The 19180-nt window shown below is 49.4% G+C and overlaps 1 protein-coding gene across 10 annotated transcripts in view; it reads right to left on the bottom strand.

The window, feature by feature from the left end:
* The window catches only part of LOC146870300 (stAR-related lipid transfer protein 3-like), a 545134-nt gene that overhangs the window by 20515 nt on the left and 505439 nt on the right, over nt 1-19180 (bottom strand). For all 10 annotated transcript variants that reach the window (XM_085636658.1, XM_085636662.1, XM_085636648.1 and 7 more), the window contains 4 exons: nt 12727-12825; nt 12237-12292; nt 10674-10766; nt 4011-4073 (listed from right to left, as the gene is read on the bottom strand). In XM_085636658.1, coding sequence (XP_085492784.1) covers nt 4011-4073; nt 10674-10766; nt 12237-12292; nt 12727-12825 — 311 coding nt within the window. The remainder of the gene's footprint in view (nt 1-4010; nt 4074-10673; nt 10767-12236; nt 12293-12726; nt 12826-19180) is intronic.

Here is a 19180-nt window from a genome sequence, read left to right as displayed (position 1 = left end):
GTTCAATGCCAGTTGGAGGCAATAGGGAATTAATTGTAGAAATGAATGTTCTTTATCAGTGGTGTTCTTATGCCACAACATCTGTGCACATTTGGATAACCAAATGCTCCTTTTCAGCACTTGACTCTCAAAGGACTGCATTCAAGACTTATTTTAAAAGGTGGTGTCAGACTCAGAAACAGTCTTACACTACAGACAACCATTAATAATTTTAAGGCCTGATCAGTTCTTAACTTTTATGAAGAAAAAGGAGGTTAATGCATGTTAGTACATCAAAGAAGCTTAAAAATAGAACACAATGAAAACCTGAAGTGCCTACCACATTCTGGCCTAGAGAACAAGCACGTAGAGAACAAGCACAAAACTTTAAGTGCCGGTGCCCCAAAACAGTTTAACACCGAGCCCTGCAGACGAATTTAAGTGATGACAAATGTTTCACCTTTTCTAAGGTTAGTTCAGAAGTGCTGGCTTCTTTAGCAAAGTCACTGAGAGGCAACATTCAGATGGAAAGATAAAGTGTTACACTATTGGTAATTAATATGTCTTTTATTAATATTCAAGGACTTGGACTCAAGTTAAAGATATTTAAGGGATGCAAACTTTGCATCCTCCACGCTCCTAAGGCCCATCAAACAAGTGCCCACCCTTCACAAAGGATTTCTAGATTCTTCAAGGACTTTGTGTAGTGTCCAGTGAAGTGACGAACCATGCCCATTGAAGGGGAGCAAGTCAATCACTGAACTCTAAGCTGGGGACAGTGGTTGGCTTGCGTGCAACTAAACACTAGGAGTCCCTCTGATTGCTGTTTTAGAAGTATGGGAATTTATCTTGAGCTGCAGCTAGTCGTGGTGAAGATTGTTTGGTGGTAGGAGCACCAAAGTGCTGTAACATCCATATCAGATAACTAAGAGGCCAGCAAGAACCAATGGTTCCTAATTGCGGTTTTGACTAGTGATCTCTCAAATCAGAGAAGCTATTAAGTCATTTACAATGGTTCCAGAATCAAGACAACCTCCTCCAGCTAACATGGAACCCCAGGCCAGGAAACTGAAGTCGGTTCAAGGAATGGTCTGGGACCATGCAGGCTCTTCTCAATTGTGAGGGCCATCAAGCGACTTCCTCAATTAACAGACAATTGTGCTGGTTCCTGGGTAGCTGGCTCAAGATTCCTTGTGGCTCTGGGGCAGTCAGAGTACATCAAGATGTCCTCTACGCAGGCCTTCTCAGTTGCTTGGTCCTTGGCGACCCTCTGTGAATCGGATTACTCATACTGGCAGGGACAGTCCAACTCCTTATCATAGGCAGGCTAGTCTTCCTATCTCCACAGACCCTTCAACAACTTTCTTCGGCAATCTTCCCTGATTTAAGTTGTTTCAAAGATAGTAGCAAACAAGCAGTGATAAACTAAGAAGCTAGTACTTACCCTTTCTCTGGAGAGTAAACCATACCAATCAGTGAGGCTGACTTATGTTATATCATATTTCATTAATATTTTTGTTTTGTCTGTTTAAAATGTTTTTTTTTTTTTACAAGTAACATATTGAATACTTACATAATTCTCACAGGGCTTTCCAGTGCTTCACCATTAATGAGTTTCCACAGAATTAGAAAAAGTTTACAGACACAGTGGCAGGTGTAGGACTGATGAGCCAGCTCATTTGGTTGTAGGGCAATATTGTACGTTTACCATAGGCTGCTCTACCCAATTTTCTGGTTGGTTTACTCTTACTTCCATCCTCACACTAGATCAGCCCATTGAGTTTCATCCCATGCCTCATACATTTTTAAAATATCTTAAGGGCAGCCCATGCCAGCATAAACTGTTTTTTTGCTGCTGCAACGCACCAGTCCATCAATATACTATGTCCCTTTTGCTACGATGAAGTTCACGATCACAATCACTCTCTGGTATCTATTCAAGGTCTGATCATCCCATATTCGTAGATGTACAGATGCTGTCTCCAGGCCTAGTGGTACTCCCTGGGTGGCAGCTATTTAAGGCACCAAACCAGAATTTTGCTATTACTATTCACTACCATATTGTATGAAGATTCCTTGTTCATTGCATTCCCTCAAGTAAGCGTCTCCAACCGTTCTAGGAAAGATCTGAGCCCTCGTGTATATTCTGGGAAGGACTAAGTTGCACCAAGTTGAACCACAATCTCAACGAGACCTGCCTGGAGAGCTCGAGTGACTCGTCCCCGGCCTCCCGCTCAGGTGTACCTTTGTCAGCTTCTCATTGCGGTTTTAGGGTTCGCTAAATCCCTCTGGGTATATTCAGTCGCTTTCTATAGACTTAAGAGGTTATTTTCCTGGCTATAAACGGTGTCTAGAGTTTTGCTCTCCACAATCAATTCTTGATCGTAGGACATGTATGAGCTGTATGTACTTAAAATGTTTGACATGCTGTCTTTTTTGAATGTTCAGATGAATGTTCAGATGTTACCCAATGCCTGGGGGAGTTTTCTTACAGCCATTAGAGACTAGTTTTTTTTTTACTCCAAGTCTGTGATCTCTCCTGACATTGCTTGTTCTGGGCAACCATTTCACAAAAGGATGTGGTCACAGACAGGAAAGGGGGAATTTCATGTTTTGCCTCGTCATGGGAATCTTCACTACACTGAAAAAGCAGTGGCCGGCTAACTCTTCCCACTAAACGGGCTGATCTGGTTTTGGCAAAGGAGAAAGATTAGTATTTGAAAGCTGGCATGTCTAAAAGGTCAAGAACCAGCCGGGGACCATGGAGATCACCATTTTGTGCAGCACAGACACATACATGGACTCTAATGTTCTGTCACAACTCCCTTCGTAGACAAAGACACATCTATCAGTCATGAGGGAGAGTAAGAATCCATGTATAGGGGACTGAAAGAACTTTATGGAGGAGATGCCAGCGGACCTGCTCCTAACTCCCCACAAGATTACAGATATAAAGGTATGTGCTCAACTCCACTCAACGATGCCACCGCTGCCAACCCTGCATTGCCTAGGTAGAGGGGCAGCAGCCCGCCTGACAAGAATAAAGTGCACTGCAAGTATTAAAGCCGAGCGATTAGGTCACTTGTGTTTTAAACTCTGATAGGTAAGTGAGGTCAAGGAGAAAGAGGGGAAAACAAAGCAACTGAAACAAGAACAGCTCCCCTAAGACCTATATTTCTTTATCGGAGATTAAATCTCGTATGGGTTGGAATACAAATCTAACTAGACATTATTTTGACATTTAAATACACATATACATGTTCTGTTTTTTTCTAAAGACTCCTTTTATTTTTAGTTCTTATTAGTTTTCATCTGTTGTTTATCAATACATATTATTTTATGGTTCACTGAGAAAACATTTTTTTTTTTTTTAAAAGATTTTGTAGTACACAAATAGATACACCTGATTATATACAATACAAGATAACTATAACAACCGCCAACGGAAGACTCAATCTGAGGTCAATTAAGATGTTTTAACAGTTTGCCTTGTGCAGTCCACCTTTACAGAGAAAGGCTAGCGGGCTTGCGTCGATGCTACGCACTCAAACCTTAGTTAGCACCAAAAATCCACACAGAACTCCAAAACTACATTAAAGCAGCACACTTGGGGCCTTTCGAGTTTACTGGGCTCAAAAGGCAGGAGACACAAGGATTGATGGTGACTAGAGACCAGGGACCGATGGGCTTTCTGAAGGAAATAGGAAATGGCCGGTTGTATTGTGGGAGGAGATGATAGAGGACGTGATATTGTACATCTGCATGATGAACGAGTTAAGAAATGTCCAGATGGATCTTGGGATGGTGTCATTTATGAAAGAAAGAATGCACCTGCATATGAACGTTGAGTGAACTGTAGGATCTCATCTGTTCATCTGCACTGTGAAAGGGTGTGGGTTAGCCATGGAGATAAGCAGTAGTTAAGGCCTCAACTGGTTAAAGAAAGAGAATACCCAGGTAAGTGCGACATGGAGTAGAAAAGTAAGCCGGTGTTCTGTGGGAAGAGGAGTGTATTCAGTAGGTATCCTTACCTTCAAGATGAAGGACTTGCCATAGAACGGTGTTTCGATGGTGTACACAACATCTCCCACTTCCTGAATAACGAAAAAACACACAGAACTTATTAAAGGAGACTGCACTATAAGGAAATGTAGGTGCGGAAGATCAAAACTGACTCTGTGGTTTCACAAACGCTTCCTGTTTGAGCCCAGTGCAGCGCAACATCAGACAGGTAGGAGGAGGAGCATCCCTGGGCCACGTCAGCCGTGAACCTCCTGATCCACACACACAAAGCACTGCACAACACCGGACCCACCTACCTCAACAACCGACTCAGCTTCCACACCCCCACCCAAAGCCTCCGCTCAGCCAACCTCGCCACAGTCCCTCGCATCCGAAAAACCACCGCCGGCGGCAGATCCTTCTCCTACCTCGCCGCCAAGACCTGGAACAATCTCCCCACCATCCTACGACAGACCCAGGACCTGCTGGCCTTCAGAAGACTCCTCAAGACCTGGCTCTTCGACCAGTAGCACCCCCCTTGAGACCCTCTCGGGTATGTAGCGCGCTTTACAAATGCAGTGATTGATTGATTGAAAGAAGGTGGGCCACATCAGCCATGAAAGAAGGTGGGCCACGTCAGCCGTGAAAGAAGGTGGGCCACGTCAGCCGTGAAAGAAGGTGGGCCACGTCAGCCGTGAAAGAAGGTGGGCCACTTCGGTCATACATAAAATATAAGCACTCAGTGACTGGTTCAGCTAAGCGGGAGGATGATCCACTCGTGGCCGATTGAACAGGCAGGGGAAAGGGCAGACAAGGGCAAACATCCGGGAAAGAATGAACATATTTGTGTTTACACTTACACATCTGATACAATGCAGGGCGTGGAGCATTTGCACTATATACTGGGTGGTGGTAAACGTCTGCTGGCCTCCTTTGGGGCCTTATTCTTCACGTGGTTAGGAGTAACAGTTTGTTATGGTCTAGGAGAAACACCGGCACAGTCCAGAAGTATAGTTTGTCTCCGCAACTAATTGCCTGGTCTTTCTTCACCCTTGCTCCTTCTGGAGTCTCTTCCTCCTATAAGGAGTTTGTTAAACGCAAGGAACATCTATGCCTAGTAGATAATACCTCTAAAATCCCACTATATCTGTGGAGTGGGTCTACTACATTTCAACTTTTGTCCCCTCTGCACTGCCCCACGTGTATACGCTCTTCCAACAAGCAGTGCTTTAAATGGGAAAAAACATAAGTGCAGGTACTCACCAAAAGGAGCAGTGGGCGGAGTTTATGGAGGTGCTAAGGTGGGACAAGGGGCGGGGTTAGCTTTTTGACTTTGCCAAGGTTGTATGCACAAAATCTGCATGCATTTTTAGAATGTCGGATGTATCTGTCCATTAGTTATCTCACTAATACAAAATATATATGGCACTTACAGATAAGTGTTTATTACTACCTAAATTAGCCTTTTTTTTAGCACCCTTAAAATAACAAAAGACTGAGGAAATAACAGCGAGGTTCTAAATATATGCCTTCTTGTTTGCAGGCAGGTCCTTGCTGCAGGGTCATAACTCACTGAGCTATATTACAAGGATCTTAACTTTTGACCAGCAGGTAACACAAGGCTCTATGCAACAAAAACAATGTTTCGATTTGTTCTGCATTCCGTCCATCAATTGTGTGTCTTTTGCTCAGTTTGTACAGCACACACTATACCTGGTAGTTATTTATCAAGATAACCATAAAAGAAATGTGACGTCATCAAATGTCATGCTGTGAAGAAAGGCGCAGCAAGATACTGCAAGGTGCCCAGTAGAAGCGCCATAGTTTCTTTTGTGAGTTCGTATGCGTTTGGTATGTGTTTAATTGTATGTGTGCATGCTGTGTGTGTGTCTACAGATGGAATGTGTGTGCTGTGTGTCTGTGCTTGTGGTTTTCGCAAGTGTTTGCGCGTGCGTGGGCATGAATCTTTGGTGCATGTACATCTGTGCAGTATGTACTCATCCGTGTCTGTGCATTATGGTTTGTGTGCATGTATCTGTTACTGTGTTGTGTGCATCACTACTGTGTTTGCCTACGATGCGAGTCTATTTGTGGAGTGTGTGTTTTATTTGCACAACAGTGAAATCGAGCATTTCATGAACATTTGTTTAAAAAAATTTTTGGGGTAAAATTGAAGGGTATCTGAAGAGTGTGTTCTTACGAGTGAGCTGTGTTTATTCCTGTGACACATTCTGAAACAGCAGCCAGAGTTCAGTGCCTTCCTCGCACCTACTTGTTTTCTCAACTACGTACACAAACACTTGGCACTTATCCGATATAAAGAAACAAGTTTCGTAATTTTGAAAGCCGTGCCTCGTTGTCCCTCTACGTGAGTGTACTCATTCTGGAAGGAGTTACTGTTACATGTATGAGGCATTATTATACTTTCAAGAAGGAACACATTTCACAGCAAGATAGAGTTTTAGAATGAAGAGGGACTCTGGAAATATAGATCAAGTTGTAATGGTAGCCAGTGAAGCACTTGTATTAGAGCGGAAGAACGGTGGCCCCCGGTGGATCATACACCCAGGGCAGGCCAGCGAGGCCTGTACCCGGGAGGGGTCCAAGACGAGCAGGCCAGCGAGGCCTGTACCCGGGAGGGGTCAGAAACGGGCAGGCCAGCGAGGCCTGTACCCGGGAGGGGTTCGAGACGGGCAGGCCAGCGAGGCCTGTACCCGGGAGGGGTTCGAGGCCGAGACGGGCAGGCCAGCGAGGCCTGTACCCGGGAGGGGTCCGAGATGGGCATGTAGGAGAGTAGGATCTGCACTTGTGTTGCCCCCACTTTTTTTCTGATGTATACACTGGTTTCTGGCTATAGTCTGGCTGGGTCCCTGCTAATCAGGGCCCCAGTCTCACTGATCTCTAAACAACTTGGTGTGCATATTAGACGCACTAGTGATTGAATACTGTGGTACCTTATGAGCCCCTAGTATATGGTACCTTAGGTACCTAGGGCATTGGTACTTCACAGACCTATCAGGGGCTGCAGCATGTATTATGCCACCCCTGGGAAGCATTCTCAATCTGACACAGCAGGCCTGCTACTGCAGCCTGTGCGAGGTAGTGTTAGAACTCCTCACCGAGGTATAGGTTCCTATATCTCACCATACACACACATATAAACCTATCAGCCACCCCTATTGCAGGCCCTATCAATCCTGAGGGCAGGGTGCTTGGTTTACTATGTGAGGGGGTGCTTGTGCATGAGCAGGACCTCTCTGCAGCTGGCAGAGTCTATTCTCTGCTGCTGTTTGTGGATGCGGTTAAACCATATACTCTTAAGTGCATTATAACCTCGCGGTAAATGCTAACTTTGGAATGACTGCATCAAAACATGTCGTGTTTGGTGTAAAAAAACTTGGAATCATACCCCCACACCAGTAACTGGTGTGGGAGTATGATCCCACCCTTCTAGAGGGGATGACATGTACCCACTGTACTAAACGGTAGAAATCTCCAAGAGCCCTGGCATCACACAATGGATGCCACCAGCACAGACACTGGGCTGCCCTCCTGCTGCTGACCGAAACTCGCAGTGGAGGAAGCCCAACAAAAGGCATCCTGTCACAGGGAGGTGTCACCACCTCCCAGACAGGATTTAGTGTATTGGAGCTGGGTGGGTGCACACCTAGAGTGCTTTGAAGTCCTGCACTGGGGGAGCAGTAGGCTCCTCTGTGCATATGCCAGCTCAAACCGGTTCATGGGCTACCTGCCCCTGCTCTGGCACGAAACTGGACAAAGGGAAGTGGGTGTAACCACCCACTACCCTGACCCTCCTAGAGGAGTGGTCATAGAGCTAGTCCCTCCCCTATCTTCACTATAAGATAGCAAGCATTGCCAATGCAATTCAGATTACCCTGGACGACGCTCTACAAAGACGAATCCTGGCCCTTCGACGTTCCACTACCTTTGGAAGACTTAAGAATCTCCCTTGGAGTCAAGGAGTGACTCCCCTGCTTGGCAGGCACCAATAACCTCAATCAACGGTTGCAAACTTCACTGCTCCCGCCGGAGTCCAAAGTCCCTGCGGCCCCAGAAGTGGATTTCCTGACCTCTCGACGGCCATTTTGAGTCCCCAGCGAAGCTGTGGCATCTGGACCCCACGACTGACGAGGAACTGCAATACCTGGGAACCGTGCACTGATTTAGAGTGCAAACCCTAAACAACGTTCTACGAACTTGTGCTTTGGACCATTTGTGGCTCAAGTCCCCAGCAGGTTCCAAAAATCAGCGGCCTACCCCGTCCCGAGTGACCGTGGGCTCCTGTGAAACTTTTCCTGTGGCGGCGTCTTCGCGATCACTTGCCCGTTGGCTAGTGGGTCCCCCGAAGACTCAACGATTCAAAGGGCTCTCCTAGTTGCTCCGGGCCTGCCCTCACTTACCCTCGCTGGGTAAGTCCATCAGACCTAGCTGGTCTGCATCACCGACTATCTTCAGTCCACACGAAACTTGCAGTTGCCAAGGCTTGTTGGCTCCAATCCGGTTGCCGACACCGTCATCAGCTGCAGACGTCGTGGGACACTCCGAATCCAGCTGCTTGTCATCGTCGAACCCTCCTGAACCTTGTGAGCGAAGAGACAAAACACCATCGCTGACCTGAAGCGACGCGACATCTGTGGTCATCCATCTTGCTGGCCACCGGTCACTGGCAAGTGACTTTGAACACTGTCCCTTCAATTTTCAGGTCCTCTTAATCTTCAATCCACCTTCGGATTCCAGCGGACACCTCTTCAGTCATCTCAAGCAGCAAGTCTTCATTGGTCTCCATTGAAAACAGCATCGCGACCCGACACCAAAAGACACCTATGCACCCGGCTTCCCTGGGTGAGGTAACTCGTGCACTTCAGTGCCCAAGTGTGTGTTGGCCCTCGAAATACTTACCTTGTAAGTGGCTTGCTTGTTGACTTCTTCGAAGTGCCCTAAAACTTTAAAATACAAACCGCGACTTGCTCCATTGTAACCTATAGGTTGTGTTTAGACACTGCACGTGTCTCCCGTGGGCTTGTTTCTTACCTGCTAACACTGCAGTAGTGAAGCCCCAGCGATTCCCAAGGCCCTAGGCTATGTCATTTTGCAAGTCGACTTTGTTAACCCATTTTTTTAGTATATGGTCTGGTATGCCCCTAGGGCTCCAGCCATATTTGTGCTTAATTTATTGAGAACTGTTGACATTTGAATGTTTACCTGGCTTCTAATCTCATAAAGAGATTAGTAGAGTGTGTCTAGAAATAAATACATATATATTTGATATATATACACCTGTGTGGTGTCTTTTCATTTGGTAATTCAAGAGATTATAAGGTAAAACAAGCTGCTTTACATTCCTCAGAGACTTAGCCTGAAGGCTGCTCTCCACAGCTACCACTAGGATAGCTTTCTTTAAAAGGTTGTCTTAAACCTATCTACCACAAGAGTTGAATTGTACTGGTGCAAGGTGGCCACTATAACTAGTGACCAGCATATGCCAGGCCAACTTCTTACAGGGCAGGCCAGCTGGCGCCTGCCGTCAGGTGCGCTTAATGGGCCGCTGTTAGATAACACTCAGTGGACATCACTCCCACAGCCATAAACCCACTTTTAAATGAAACGCTGTTGGAATATTCACTCCTGAACAGTGCGTCCCACCGCCATTCATTTGATTTTACAGCCCCCCATCAGCCCCACTGTGAAAAGAACAATGGATAAGATAACAACTCTTCCGACCCCCCCCCTCTGATGACTTCCAAACTTCCAAAGCAGCTCCCGCTGGTTCCTGGTGACAAGAGCTCCCGCGATGAATTCCGTGCAGTGCTTGTTAAAGGTGCTGCAGAGGTATCAGTAGAGGGATAAAGGAAGCGCTGCCTGGGTTGAAGTCAGGTTCCACGAGTACAGGTACTCTCTTCATTCTAGGAAAAGTGCCGGTACTCAAGGAGAGAAAATCAAAAAGTGCCGGTACTCAGTACCGATGAGTACTGGCCCATTTAAAGCACTGCTTACAAGCCATTCATGGTTCATCGATGATTCAGACCTGTAGACTGGGGCAGACATGCCAACGAAGCTGCTGAATACCAATTCTAGTTCCATCCAAGTTTGCACATTTTCAAATAGTGGTCTAAGTTGGTTCTAGGGATTTCAAGGTGGTAGGAGAGACCGGCCCCCTGAACTCCTGGAAACTTGTGTGCCACTCAGTGTTATGACTGATCGCCAAGGGACTCAGGTGTAATTTTGTTCCCTGTATCCTATTATCTTTGTATTAGTGGCTCATCAGAAATAAATCCTAATGGCGACTGCTCCTTGAACCTATATTTGACTGTATTCAGGAACAGGCTCTGCACCTAGATGGCTTAAAGCCCATCTCCTGGAACTGGATTGGTGGACCACAATTCTACAATGTATTTACAAGCAGGATTGTTTGAACAAAAGATCTAAAAGAAAAAGCTAATTACTCTTAAATACTCCTCCAGTTGCAGATACAATGCACCTGCAGATGTGTAATGTAGAAAGGGGGCTTGGCAACTCCACAACTTGCTGGAGGAAAGAGGTGAAATGCAGCAAGAAAAGGACTCTAAGCGATTTCATCAAAAGGGCTGTCTTTCCCAAGAAAATAAATTTTCTGATCATACAAACTCATGCCGTGCACATTCTGCCATAGATCCCCATCTATATTCACTCACGTTGCTTTTCTCGAATCTCCAACTGGCCTCTTGTGCCAGGATCTGCTCGACCACTTCCAAGGACTCCTTGCCTTGCTGCACATACTCTCGTTCCTGAAACGCAATGGTTGGTTATTCTTTGGGGTGGTTGGGACAGAGACCCGCTTCACAAAGCCAGGCAGAGCATGCAAATGCTGCCCGGCATCATACATGAAATATCCGGGAAGTGACAAACCGGGGAACTTTGAACACCCCTCTGTTTCTTTGGTTTCATATTTCACATTTTAGATTCCTACTACCTACACTTCTAGATGACTGTGCAGGTAGAGTACAAACGTTTTATGGATACTAGAAGGAACATGGCTATGTAATTGTAAGCTTTATTGTTTAGTTAATTAAACCATTACAATAGATAATATCTACAAAGAGTAAAAACAATTGTCAGACAAAATTCTTTAAAAAAAACTTGTGTATAAAAACATGTACAAATGAGATATTTGTAAACAATCGGTCAGTTTAATACAGCTTGTGTTTGCTGATAGGAACAAGATTATCAAACAAATAGGTCCTTAGTTCTACTGCTTAAAATATGTACATTAAAGTTTACTGAGGCAATCCGTGCATTCCAAGACTCTTCAAGCAACTCTCGGACTGTAGAGCGAGATCGGCCTGTTGGGTTTGACTTTGCATTTCCACCCAGAGCTCGTTGATAGACCCCGCCTGAGTATGGCCACACATGTTTGCGCATCTTGCCATGACCCGGGGGCAGAATTTGAAAAACAGATGCTGGAAGCTTTCCGACATGGCTATGGACCTAAGACATTACTCAAACTAGTGTCCCTTACAAAGCAACATACCAGTTACCTCTAAATGTCCTAAATAAAGGTGATCTGGGATCCAATGTCAATCATTTGGCTAGACGAGCTGCATAACTGGCTGATATTCAAATCAAGTGGAATTCTTTTTTCACCTGGCTGTTCTCTAGACTGATAAGTCTCCTTGATTCACTAGTTCCACTGTCTAAGACAATAATTAATTCTAACTATTTTATCTGGACCTTTTTCCTATCAAATTCAAGTCAGAATATGTGCTAGAAAGGAAATACTCGTGAAAAAATAAAGTGGAAATTTTGTAAATCATAAATTGCTTTAAGTCACACATCACACATATACAGGGCTAAAGTAAATGCAAATACACCTGCTGACACATTTCTTCCACAAACACCACTGCAAAGATAACTTTTTTGATATGGGGTTCTTCAGGAATGTTAGCACGAGGTAAAAATAGTTGGAACCCATCACTTACCCCTCTGCGATCTAGAGTCGCCTTCCGCTTGGAAGCCTAGCTTGCTACACCCGAGCTAGTGGTAGAGAGGAGAAGAGAGGCCCACCTGGCTAAGACTACTTGGAAAGCTGAAGGAGAAGTAAGAGTGGAAGAAACGAAGACTCCTCTAAGCTTTTAAGATGGTTTTACTACTCTCAACATTGCATCTTTTCAGCCAGCAGGGCAGTTTCTTCTCCTAAAATACTGGAGATTCCGCCAGATTATCTATTCCTTCAACCATGCGCAAACCCAACAATTTACCTGAGCTGTGACTGCTTGTCCCCCTGTCCCGTCATCATCAGACTCATTGTCAGATCCTAAAAAAGGCAGAGACACAGGTCAAAAGACAGATACCGGCCAGTATACCAAAAGATACAGACCTCTGAAGTTCTCTTGTGCTAGAGGACATTTTCTCACACAAGGGGTGTTTTTTTTTTAAAACTGGAACACTGGAGTAGAGACCTCTGGTAATAATTCATAGGTGGTGCAACATGGTCTGATGGAAAGGGAGGCAATATCACGAACAATTCCGCACAACCCGAAAGGGATAGGTTTTCACTAGCACAATGGGAAAGTCTACTATCATACATGGCATTTCCAACTCCAGGGCAAGAATGCATCACAGAGGATCCAATGAGATCTTCTTGCCCAGGGTTTGGGTGCACGAGACTGCCACAGTAGACTCCAGTAGTGCAGTCACACATCAGCTGCTCCACATTCGTTAAAGTTTGTAGAGGTATCCCCTTCTCACCTGCAAAGGACTCCGGGGGTGAGTAGAATTGTCCATCTGAGATGGCGCGAGGGTAAAGCAGGGGCCGATGATTGGCCGCAGCCTGTGTCGCCAGATACCCTGCAACCAACAACATTGCGAGAAAATTGACAAAAAGAAAGGGCGTACATGCACACATTTAATGATGCTCCCGTCTCTATCTTTAGTTGTCATTACACGATAAAAGTTGAAGTTTGGTGAAATTACTCCTCCTAGAAACCCAACTCCCATCATCCTTTGCCAGTGAGGAGCCCAGACACCACTGCCCCAGTAATCCAGGATAGAACTTGCAAGCATCTCACATAAGTAAAGAAATTAAATAAAAATGTACTTAAAAATACACCTCTGAAAATAACCTTCTCTGAAAGGGTAAACAAGAGACATATTTAATACAGGAGATGCAGCATCACAGGTCCACGGCCAATCCCGTAACGTCTTCCAGGAGCAGCCGGTGTGTGTACAGAGAGGCTGGGGGCACGAGGGCAGATGCTAAAGGTGCAGGCATCCTCTTGTCTGGGGTGAAGTGCTCTGAAGCCCAATTATGGCTCCTCGAAGGGCCTGATTGGGTGGTAAAGGATAGTTTTCAAGCGAATGTATTGTATTGTATTGTAATTGCATTTATATAGCGCTCACTACCCCTGACAAGGCGGCAAAGCGCTTTTCGGAGAGTAGCACGCTACTCCGGAACCCATAAAGGATTAATTTTGAATTAGTATAGTGAAATATGAAAGTAATTTGAGTGGTGGATAGGTTAGTCAGTTATTTGGATTTCAGAAGGATAGCGTAGGGATAGGAGAGGAGAAAAAAAGGTTTTTATTTATATAGCGCTTGTTACCCGGGATGGGGTGTTGAAGTGCTTTTTTGGCTAATGTGTAGCAGCCTCTAAAATAGTACTTCAAATCCGTGCACTCCCATCTCCTAGACCGCTGATATTAATGTACTTTGGCTACACAGGGGCCAGATTAAGCCTCACCATCTTCCCAATGGCAGTAGTGTCATGTTTCCCCAATGGCAGTAGTGTCATGCCTCCCCATCTCCCCAATGGCAGTAGTGCCATGCCTCCCCATATCCCCAAAAGGCAGCAGTGTCATGTCTCCCCAATGGCAGTAGTGTCATGCCTCCCCAATGGCAGTAGTGGCATGTCACCCCATCTTTCCCAAAGGTAGCAGTGTCATGCCTCCCCAATGGCAGTGGTGTTATGCCTCCCCAATGGCAGTGGTGTCATGCCTCCCCAATGGCAGTGGCGTCATGCCTCCCCAATGGCAGTGGTGTCATGCCTCCCCAATGGCAGTGGTGTCATGCCTCCCCAATGGCAGTGGTGTCATGCCTCCCCAATGGCAGTGGTGTCATGCCTCCCCAATGGCAGTGGTGTCATGCCTCCCCAATGGCAGCGGTGTCATGCCTCCCCATTGCCAGCAGTGTCATGCCTCCCCATTGCCAGCAGTGTCATGCCTCCCCATCTTTCCCAAAGGTAGCAGTGCCATGCCTCCCCAATGGCAGTGGTGTCATGCCTCCCCAATGGCAGTGGTGTCATGCCTCCCCAATGGCAGAGGTGTCATGCCTCTCCATCTCCCCAATGGCAGTGGTGTCATGCCTCCCCAAAGGAAGTAGTGGCATGTCACCCTATCTTTCCCAAAGGCAGCAGTGTCATGCCTCCCCAATGGCAGTAGTGTCATGCCCCCCCCATCTCCCCAATGGCAGTGGTGTCATGCCTCCCCAATGGCAGTGGTGTCATGCCTCCCCAATGGCAGTGGTGTCATGCCTCCCCAATGGCAGTGGTGTCATGCCTCCCCAATGGCAGTGGTGTCATGCCTCCCCAATGGCAGTGGTGTCATGCCTCCCCAATGGCAGTGGTGTCATGCCTCCCCAATGGCAGTGGTGTCATGCCTCCCCAATGGCAGTGGTGTCATGCCTCCCCAATGGCAGTGGTGTCATGCCTCCCCAATGGCAGTAATGTCATGCCTCCCCAATGGCAGTAATGTCATGCCTCCCCAATGGCAGTAATGTCATGCCTCCCCATCTCCCCAATGGCAGTAGTGTTATGTCTCCCCAATGGCAGTAGTGTATGTCACCCCATTCTCCCCCCCCCCCCCAATTGCAGTCGTGTCATGTCTCCTCGTCTCCCCAATGGCAGCAATATCTTGTCTCCCCATTGTCAGCAGTGTCATGCCTCCCCAATGGCAGTAGTGGCATGTCACCCCATCTTTCCCAAAGGCAGCAGAGTCATGCCTCCCCAATGGCAGCAGTGTCATGCTCCCCCATCTCCCCAATGGCAGCGGTGTCATGCCTCCCCAATGGCAGTGGTGTCATGCCTCCCCAACGGCAGTGGTGTCATGGCCCCCCCATCTCCCCAAAGGCAATGGTGTCGTGCCCCCATCTCCCCAATGGCAGCTGTGTCGTGCCCCCATCTCCCCAATGGCAGCTGTGTCGTGCCCCCATCTCCCCAATGGCAGCTGTGTCGTGCCCCCATCTCCCCAATGGCAGCGGTGTCGTGCCCCCATCTCCCCAATGGCAGCGGTGTCGTGCCCCCATCTCCCCAATGGCAGCGGTGTCGTGCCCCCATCTCCCCAATGGCAGCGGTGTCGTGCCCCCATCTCCCCAATGGCAGCGGTGTCGTGCCCCCATCTCCCCAATGGCAGCGGTGTCGTGCCCCCATCTCCCCAATGGCAGCGGTGTCGTGCCCCCATCTCCCCAATGGCAGCGGTGTCGTGCCCCCATCTCCCCAATGGCAGCGGTGTCACGCCTCCCCAATGGCAGCGGTGTCACGCCTCCCCAATGGCAGCGGTGTCACGCCTCCCCAATGGCAGCGGTGTCACGCCTCCCCAATGGCAGCGGTGTCACGCCTCCCCAATGGCAGCGGTGTCACGCCTCCCCAATGGCAGCGGTGTCACGCCTCCCCAATGGCAGCGGTGTCACGCCTCCCCAATGGCAGCGGTGTCACGCCTCCCCAATGGCAGCGGTGTCACGCCTCCCCAATGGCAGCGGTGTCACGCCTCCCCAATGGCAGCGGTGTCACGCCTCCCCAATGGCAGCGGTGTCACGCCTCCCCAATGGCAGTGGTGTCACGCCTCCCCAATGGCAGTGGTGTCACGCCTCCCCAATGGCAGTGGTGTCACGCCTCCCCAATGGCAGTGGTGTCACGCCTCCCCAATGGCAGTGGTGTCACGCCTCCCCAATGGCAGTGGTGTCACGCCTCCCCAATGGCAGTGGTGTCACGCCTCCCCAATGGCAGTGGTGTCACGCCTCCCCAATGGCAGTGGTGTCACGCCTCCCCAATGGCAGTGGTGTCACGACTCCCCAATGGCAGTGGTGTCACGACTCCCCAATGGCAGTGGTGTCACGACTCCCCAATGGCAGTGGTGTCACGACTCCCCAATGGCAGTGGTGTCACGACTCCCCAATGGCAGTAGTGTCACGCCTCCCCAATGGCAGTAGTGGAATGTCACCCAATCTTTCCCAATGGCAGTGGTGTCATGCCTCCCCAATGGCAGTGGTGTCATGCCTCCCCAATGGCAGCGGTGTCATGCCTCCCCAATGGCAGCAATATCTTGTCTCCCCATTGTCAGCAGTGTCATGCCTCCCCAATGGCAGTGGTGTTTTGCCTCCCCAATGGCAGTGGTGTTTTGCCTCCCCAATGGCAGTGGTGTCATGCCTCCCCAATGGCAGTGGTGTCATGCCTCCCCAATGGCAGTGGTGTCATGCCTCCCCAATGGCAGTGGTGTCATGCCTCCCCAACGGCAGTGGTGTCATGGCCCCCCCATCTCCCCAAAGGCAATGGTGTCATGCCCCCCCCATCTCCCCAATGGCAGTGGTGTCATGCCCCCCCCATCTCCCCAATGGCAGTGGTGTCATGCCTCCCCATCTCCCCAATGGCAGCGGTGTCGTGCCCCCCATCTCCCCAATGGCAGCGGTGTCGTGCCCCCATCTCCCCAATGGCCGTGGTGTCGTGCCCCCATCTCCCCGAAGGCCGTGGTGTTGTGCCCCCATCTCCCCAATGGCAGTGGTGTCGTGCCTCCCCAATGGCAGTGGTGTCGTGCCTCCCCAATGGCAGTGGTGTCGTGCCTCCCCAATGGCAGTGGTGTCGTGCCTCCCCAATGGCAGTGGTGTCACGCCTCCCCAATGGCAGTGGTGTCACGCCTCCCCAATGGCAGTGGTGTCACGCCTCCCCAATGGCAGTGGTGTCACGCCTCCCCAATGGCAGTGGTGTCACGCCTCCCCAATGGCAGTGGTGTCACGCCTCCCCAATGGCAGTGGTGTCACGCCTCCCCAATGGCAGTGGTGTCACGCCTCCCCAATGGCAGTGGTGTCACGCCTCCCCAATGGCAGTGGTGTCACGCCTCCCCAATGGCAGTGGTGTCACGCCTCCCCAATGGCAGTGGTGTCACGCCTCCCCAATGGCAGTGGTGTCACGCCTCCCCAATGGCAGTGGTGTCACGCCTCCCCAATGGCAGTAGTGTCACGCCTCCCCAATGGCAGTGGTGTCACGCCTCCCCAATGGCAGTGGTGTCATGCCTCCCCAATGGCAGCAATATCTTGTCTCCCCATTGTCAGCAGTGTCATGCCTCCCCAATGGCAGTAGTGTCATGCCTCCCCAATGGCAGTAGTGTCATGCCTCCCCAATGGCAGTAGTGTCATGCCTCCCCAATGGCAGTAGTGTCATGCCTCCCCAATGGCAGTAGTGGAATGTCACGCAATCTTTCCCAAAGGCAGCAGTGTCATGCCTCCCCAATGGCAGTGGTGTCATGCCTACCCAATGGCAGTGGTGTCATGCCCCCCCCACCCCCATCTCCCAAAAGGCAATGGTGTCATGCCCCCCCCCCATCTCCCCAATGGCAGTGGTGTCATGCCTCCCCAATGGCAGTGGTGTCATCCCTTCCCAATGGCAGTGGTGTCATGCCTCCCCAATGGCAGTAGTGTCATGCCTCCCCAATGGCAGTAGTGTCATGCCTCCCCAATGGCAGTAGTGTCATGCCTCCCCAATGGCAGTAGTGTCATGCCTCCCCAATGGCAGTAGTGTCATGCCTCCCCAATGGCAGTAGTGTCATGCCTCCCCAATGGCAGTAGTGTCATGCCTCCCCAATGGCAGTAGTGTCATGCCTCCCCAATGGCAGTAGTGTCATGCCTCCCCAATGGCAGTAGTGTCATGTCACCCCAATGGCAGTGGTGTCATGCCTCCCCAATGGCAGTAGTGTCATGCCTCCCCATCTCCCCAATAGCAGTAGTGTTATGTCTCCCCAATGGCAGTAGTGTATGTCACCCCATCCCCCCCCCAATTGCAGTTGTGTCATGTCTCCTCGTCTCCCCAATGGCAGCAATATCTTGTCTCCACATGTCCCCATTGTCAGCAGTATAATGCCTTCCCAATGGCAGTATAGGCATGTCACCCCATCTTTCTCAAAGGCAGCAGAGTCATGTCTCCCCAATGGCAGTAGTGTCATGTCTCCCCAATGGCAGTAGTGTCATGCCTCCCCAATGGCAGTAGTGTCATGTCACCCCATCTTTCCCAAAGGCAGCAGTGTCATGCCTCCCCAATGGCAGCAGTGTCATGCCGCCCCCATCTCCCCAATGGCAGTGGTGTCATGCCTCCCCAATGGCAGTAGTGTCATGCCTCCCCAATGGCAGTGGTGTCATGTTCCCCCAATGGCAGTGGTGTCATGCCTCCCCAATGGCAGTGGTGTCATGTTCCCCCAATGGCAGTGGTGTCATGTTCCCCCAATGGCAGTAGTGTCATGCCTCCCCAATGGCAGTAGTGTCATGCCTCCCCAATGGCAGTAGTGTCATGCCTCCCCAATGGCAGTAGTGGCATGTCACCCCATCTTTCCCAAAGGCAGCAGTGTCATGTCTCGCCAATGGAAGTAGTGTCATGCCTCCCCAATGGCAGTAGTGGCATGTCTCCCCAATGGAAGTGGTGTCATGCCTCCCCAATGGCAGTGGTGTCATGCCTCCCAATGGCAGTGGTGTCATGCCTCCCCAATGGCAGTGGTGTCATGCCTCCCAAGCTCCCCAATGGCAGTAGTGTCATGCCTCCCCAATGGCAGTAGTGTATGTCACCCCATCCCCCCCCATGGCAGACATGTCATGTCTCCTCGTCTCCCCAATGGCAGCAATATCTTGTCTCCCCATGTCCCCATTGTCAGCAGTGTAATGCCTCCCCAATGGCAGCAGTGTCATGCCTCCCCAATGGCAGTAGTGGCATGTCACCCCATCTTTCCCAATGGCAGTGGTGTCATGCCTCCCCAATGGCAGTGGTGTCATGCCTCCCCAATGGAAGTGGTGTCATGCCTCCCCAATGCCAGTGGTGTCATGCCTCCCCATCTCCCCAATGGCAGTAGTGTCATGCCTCCCCATCTCCCCAATGGCAGTAGTGGCATGCCTCCCCATCTCCCCAATGGCAGTAGTGGCATGCCTCCCAATGGCAGTAGTGGCATGTCACCCC

The sequence above is a fragment of the Triturus cristatus genome, chromosome 1_1 (genome assembly GCF_964204655.1).
Source record: "Triturus cristatus chromosome 1_1, aTriCri1.1, whole genome shotgun sequence".
Classification (NCBI taxonomy): Eukaryota; Metazoa; Chordata; class Amphibia; order Caudata; family Salamandridae; genus Triturus; species Triturus cristatus.
Note: the sequence above shows the minus strand (reverse complement) of the source record. Positions and strands in the feature narration are given on the sequence as shown.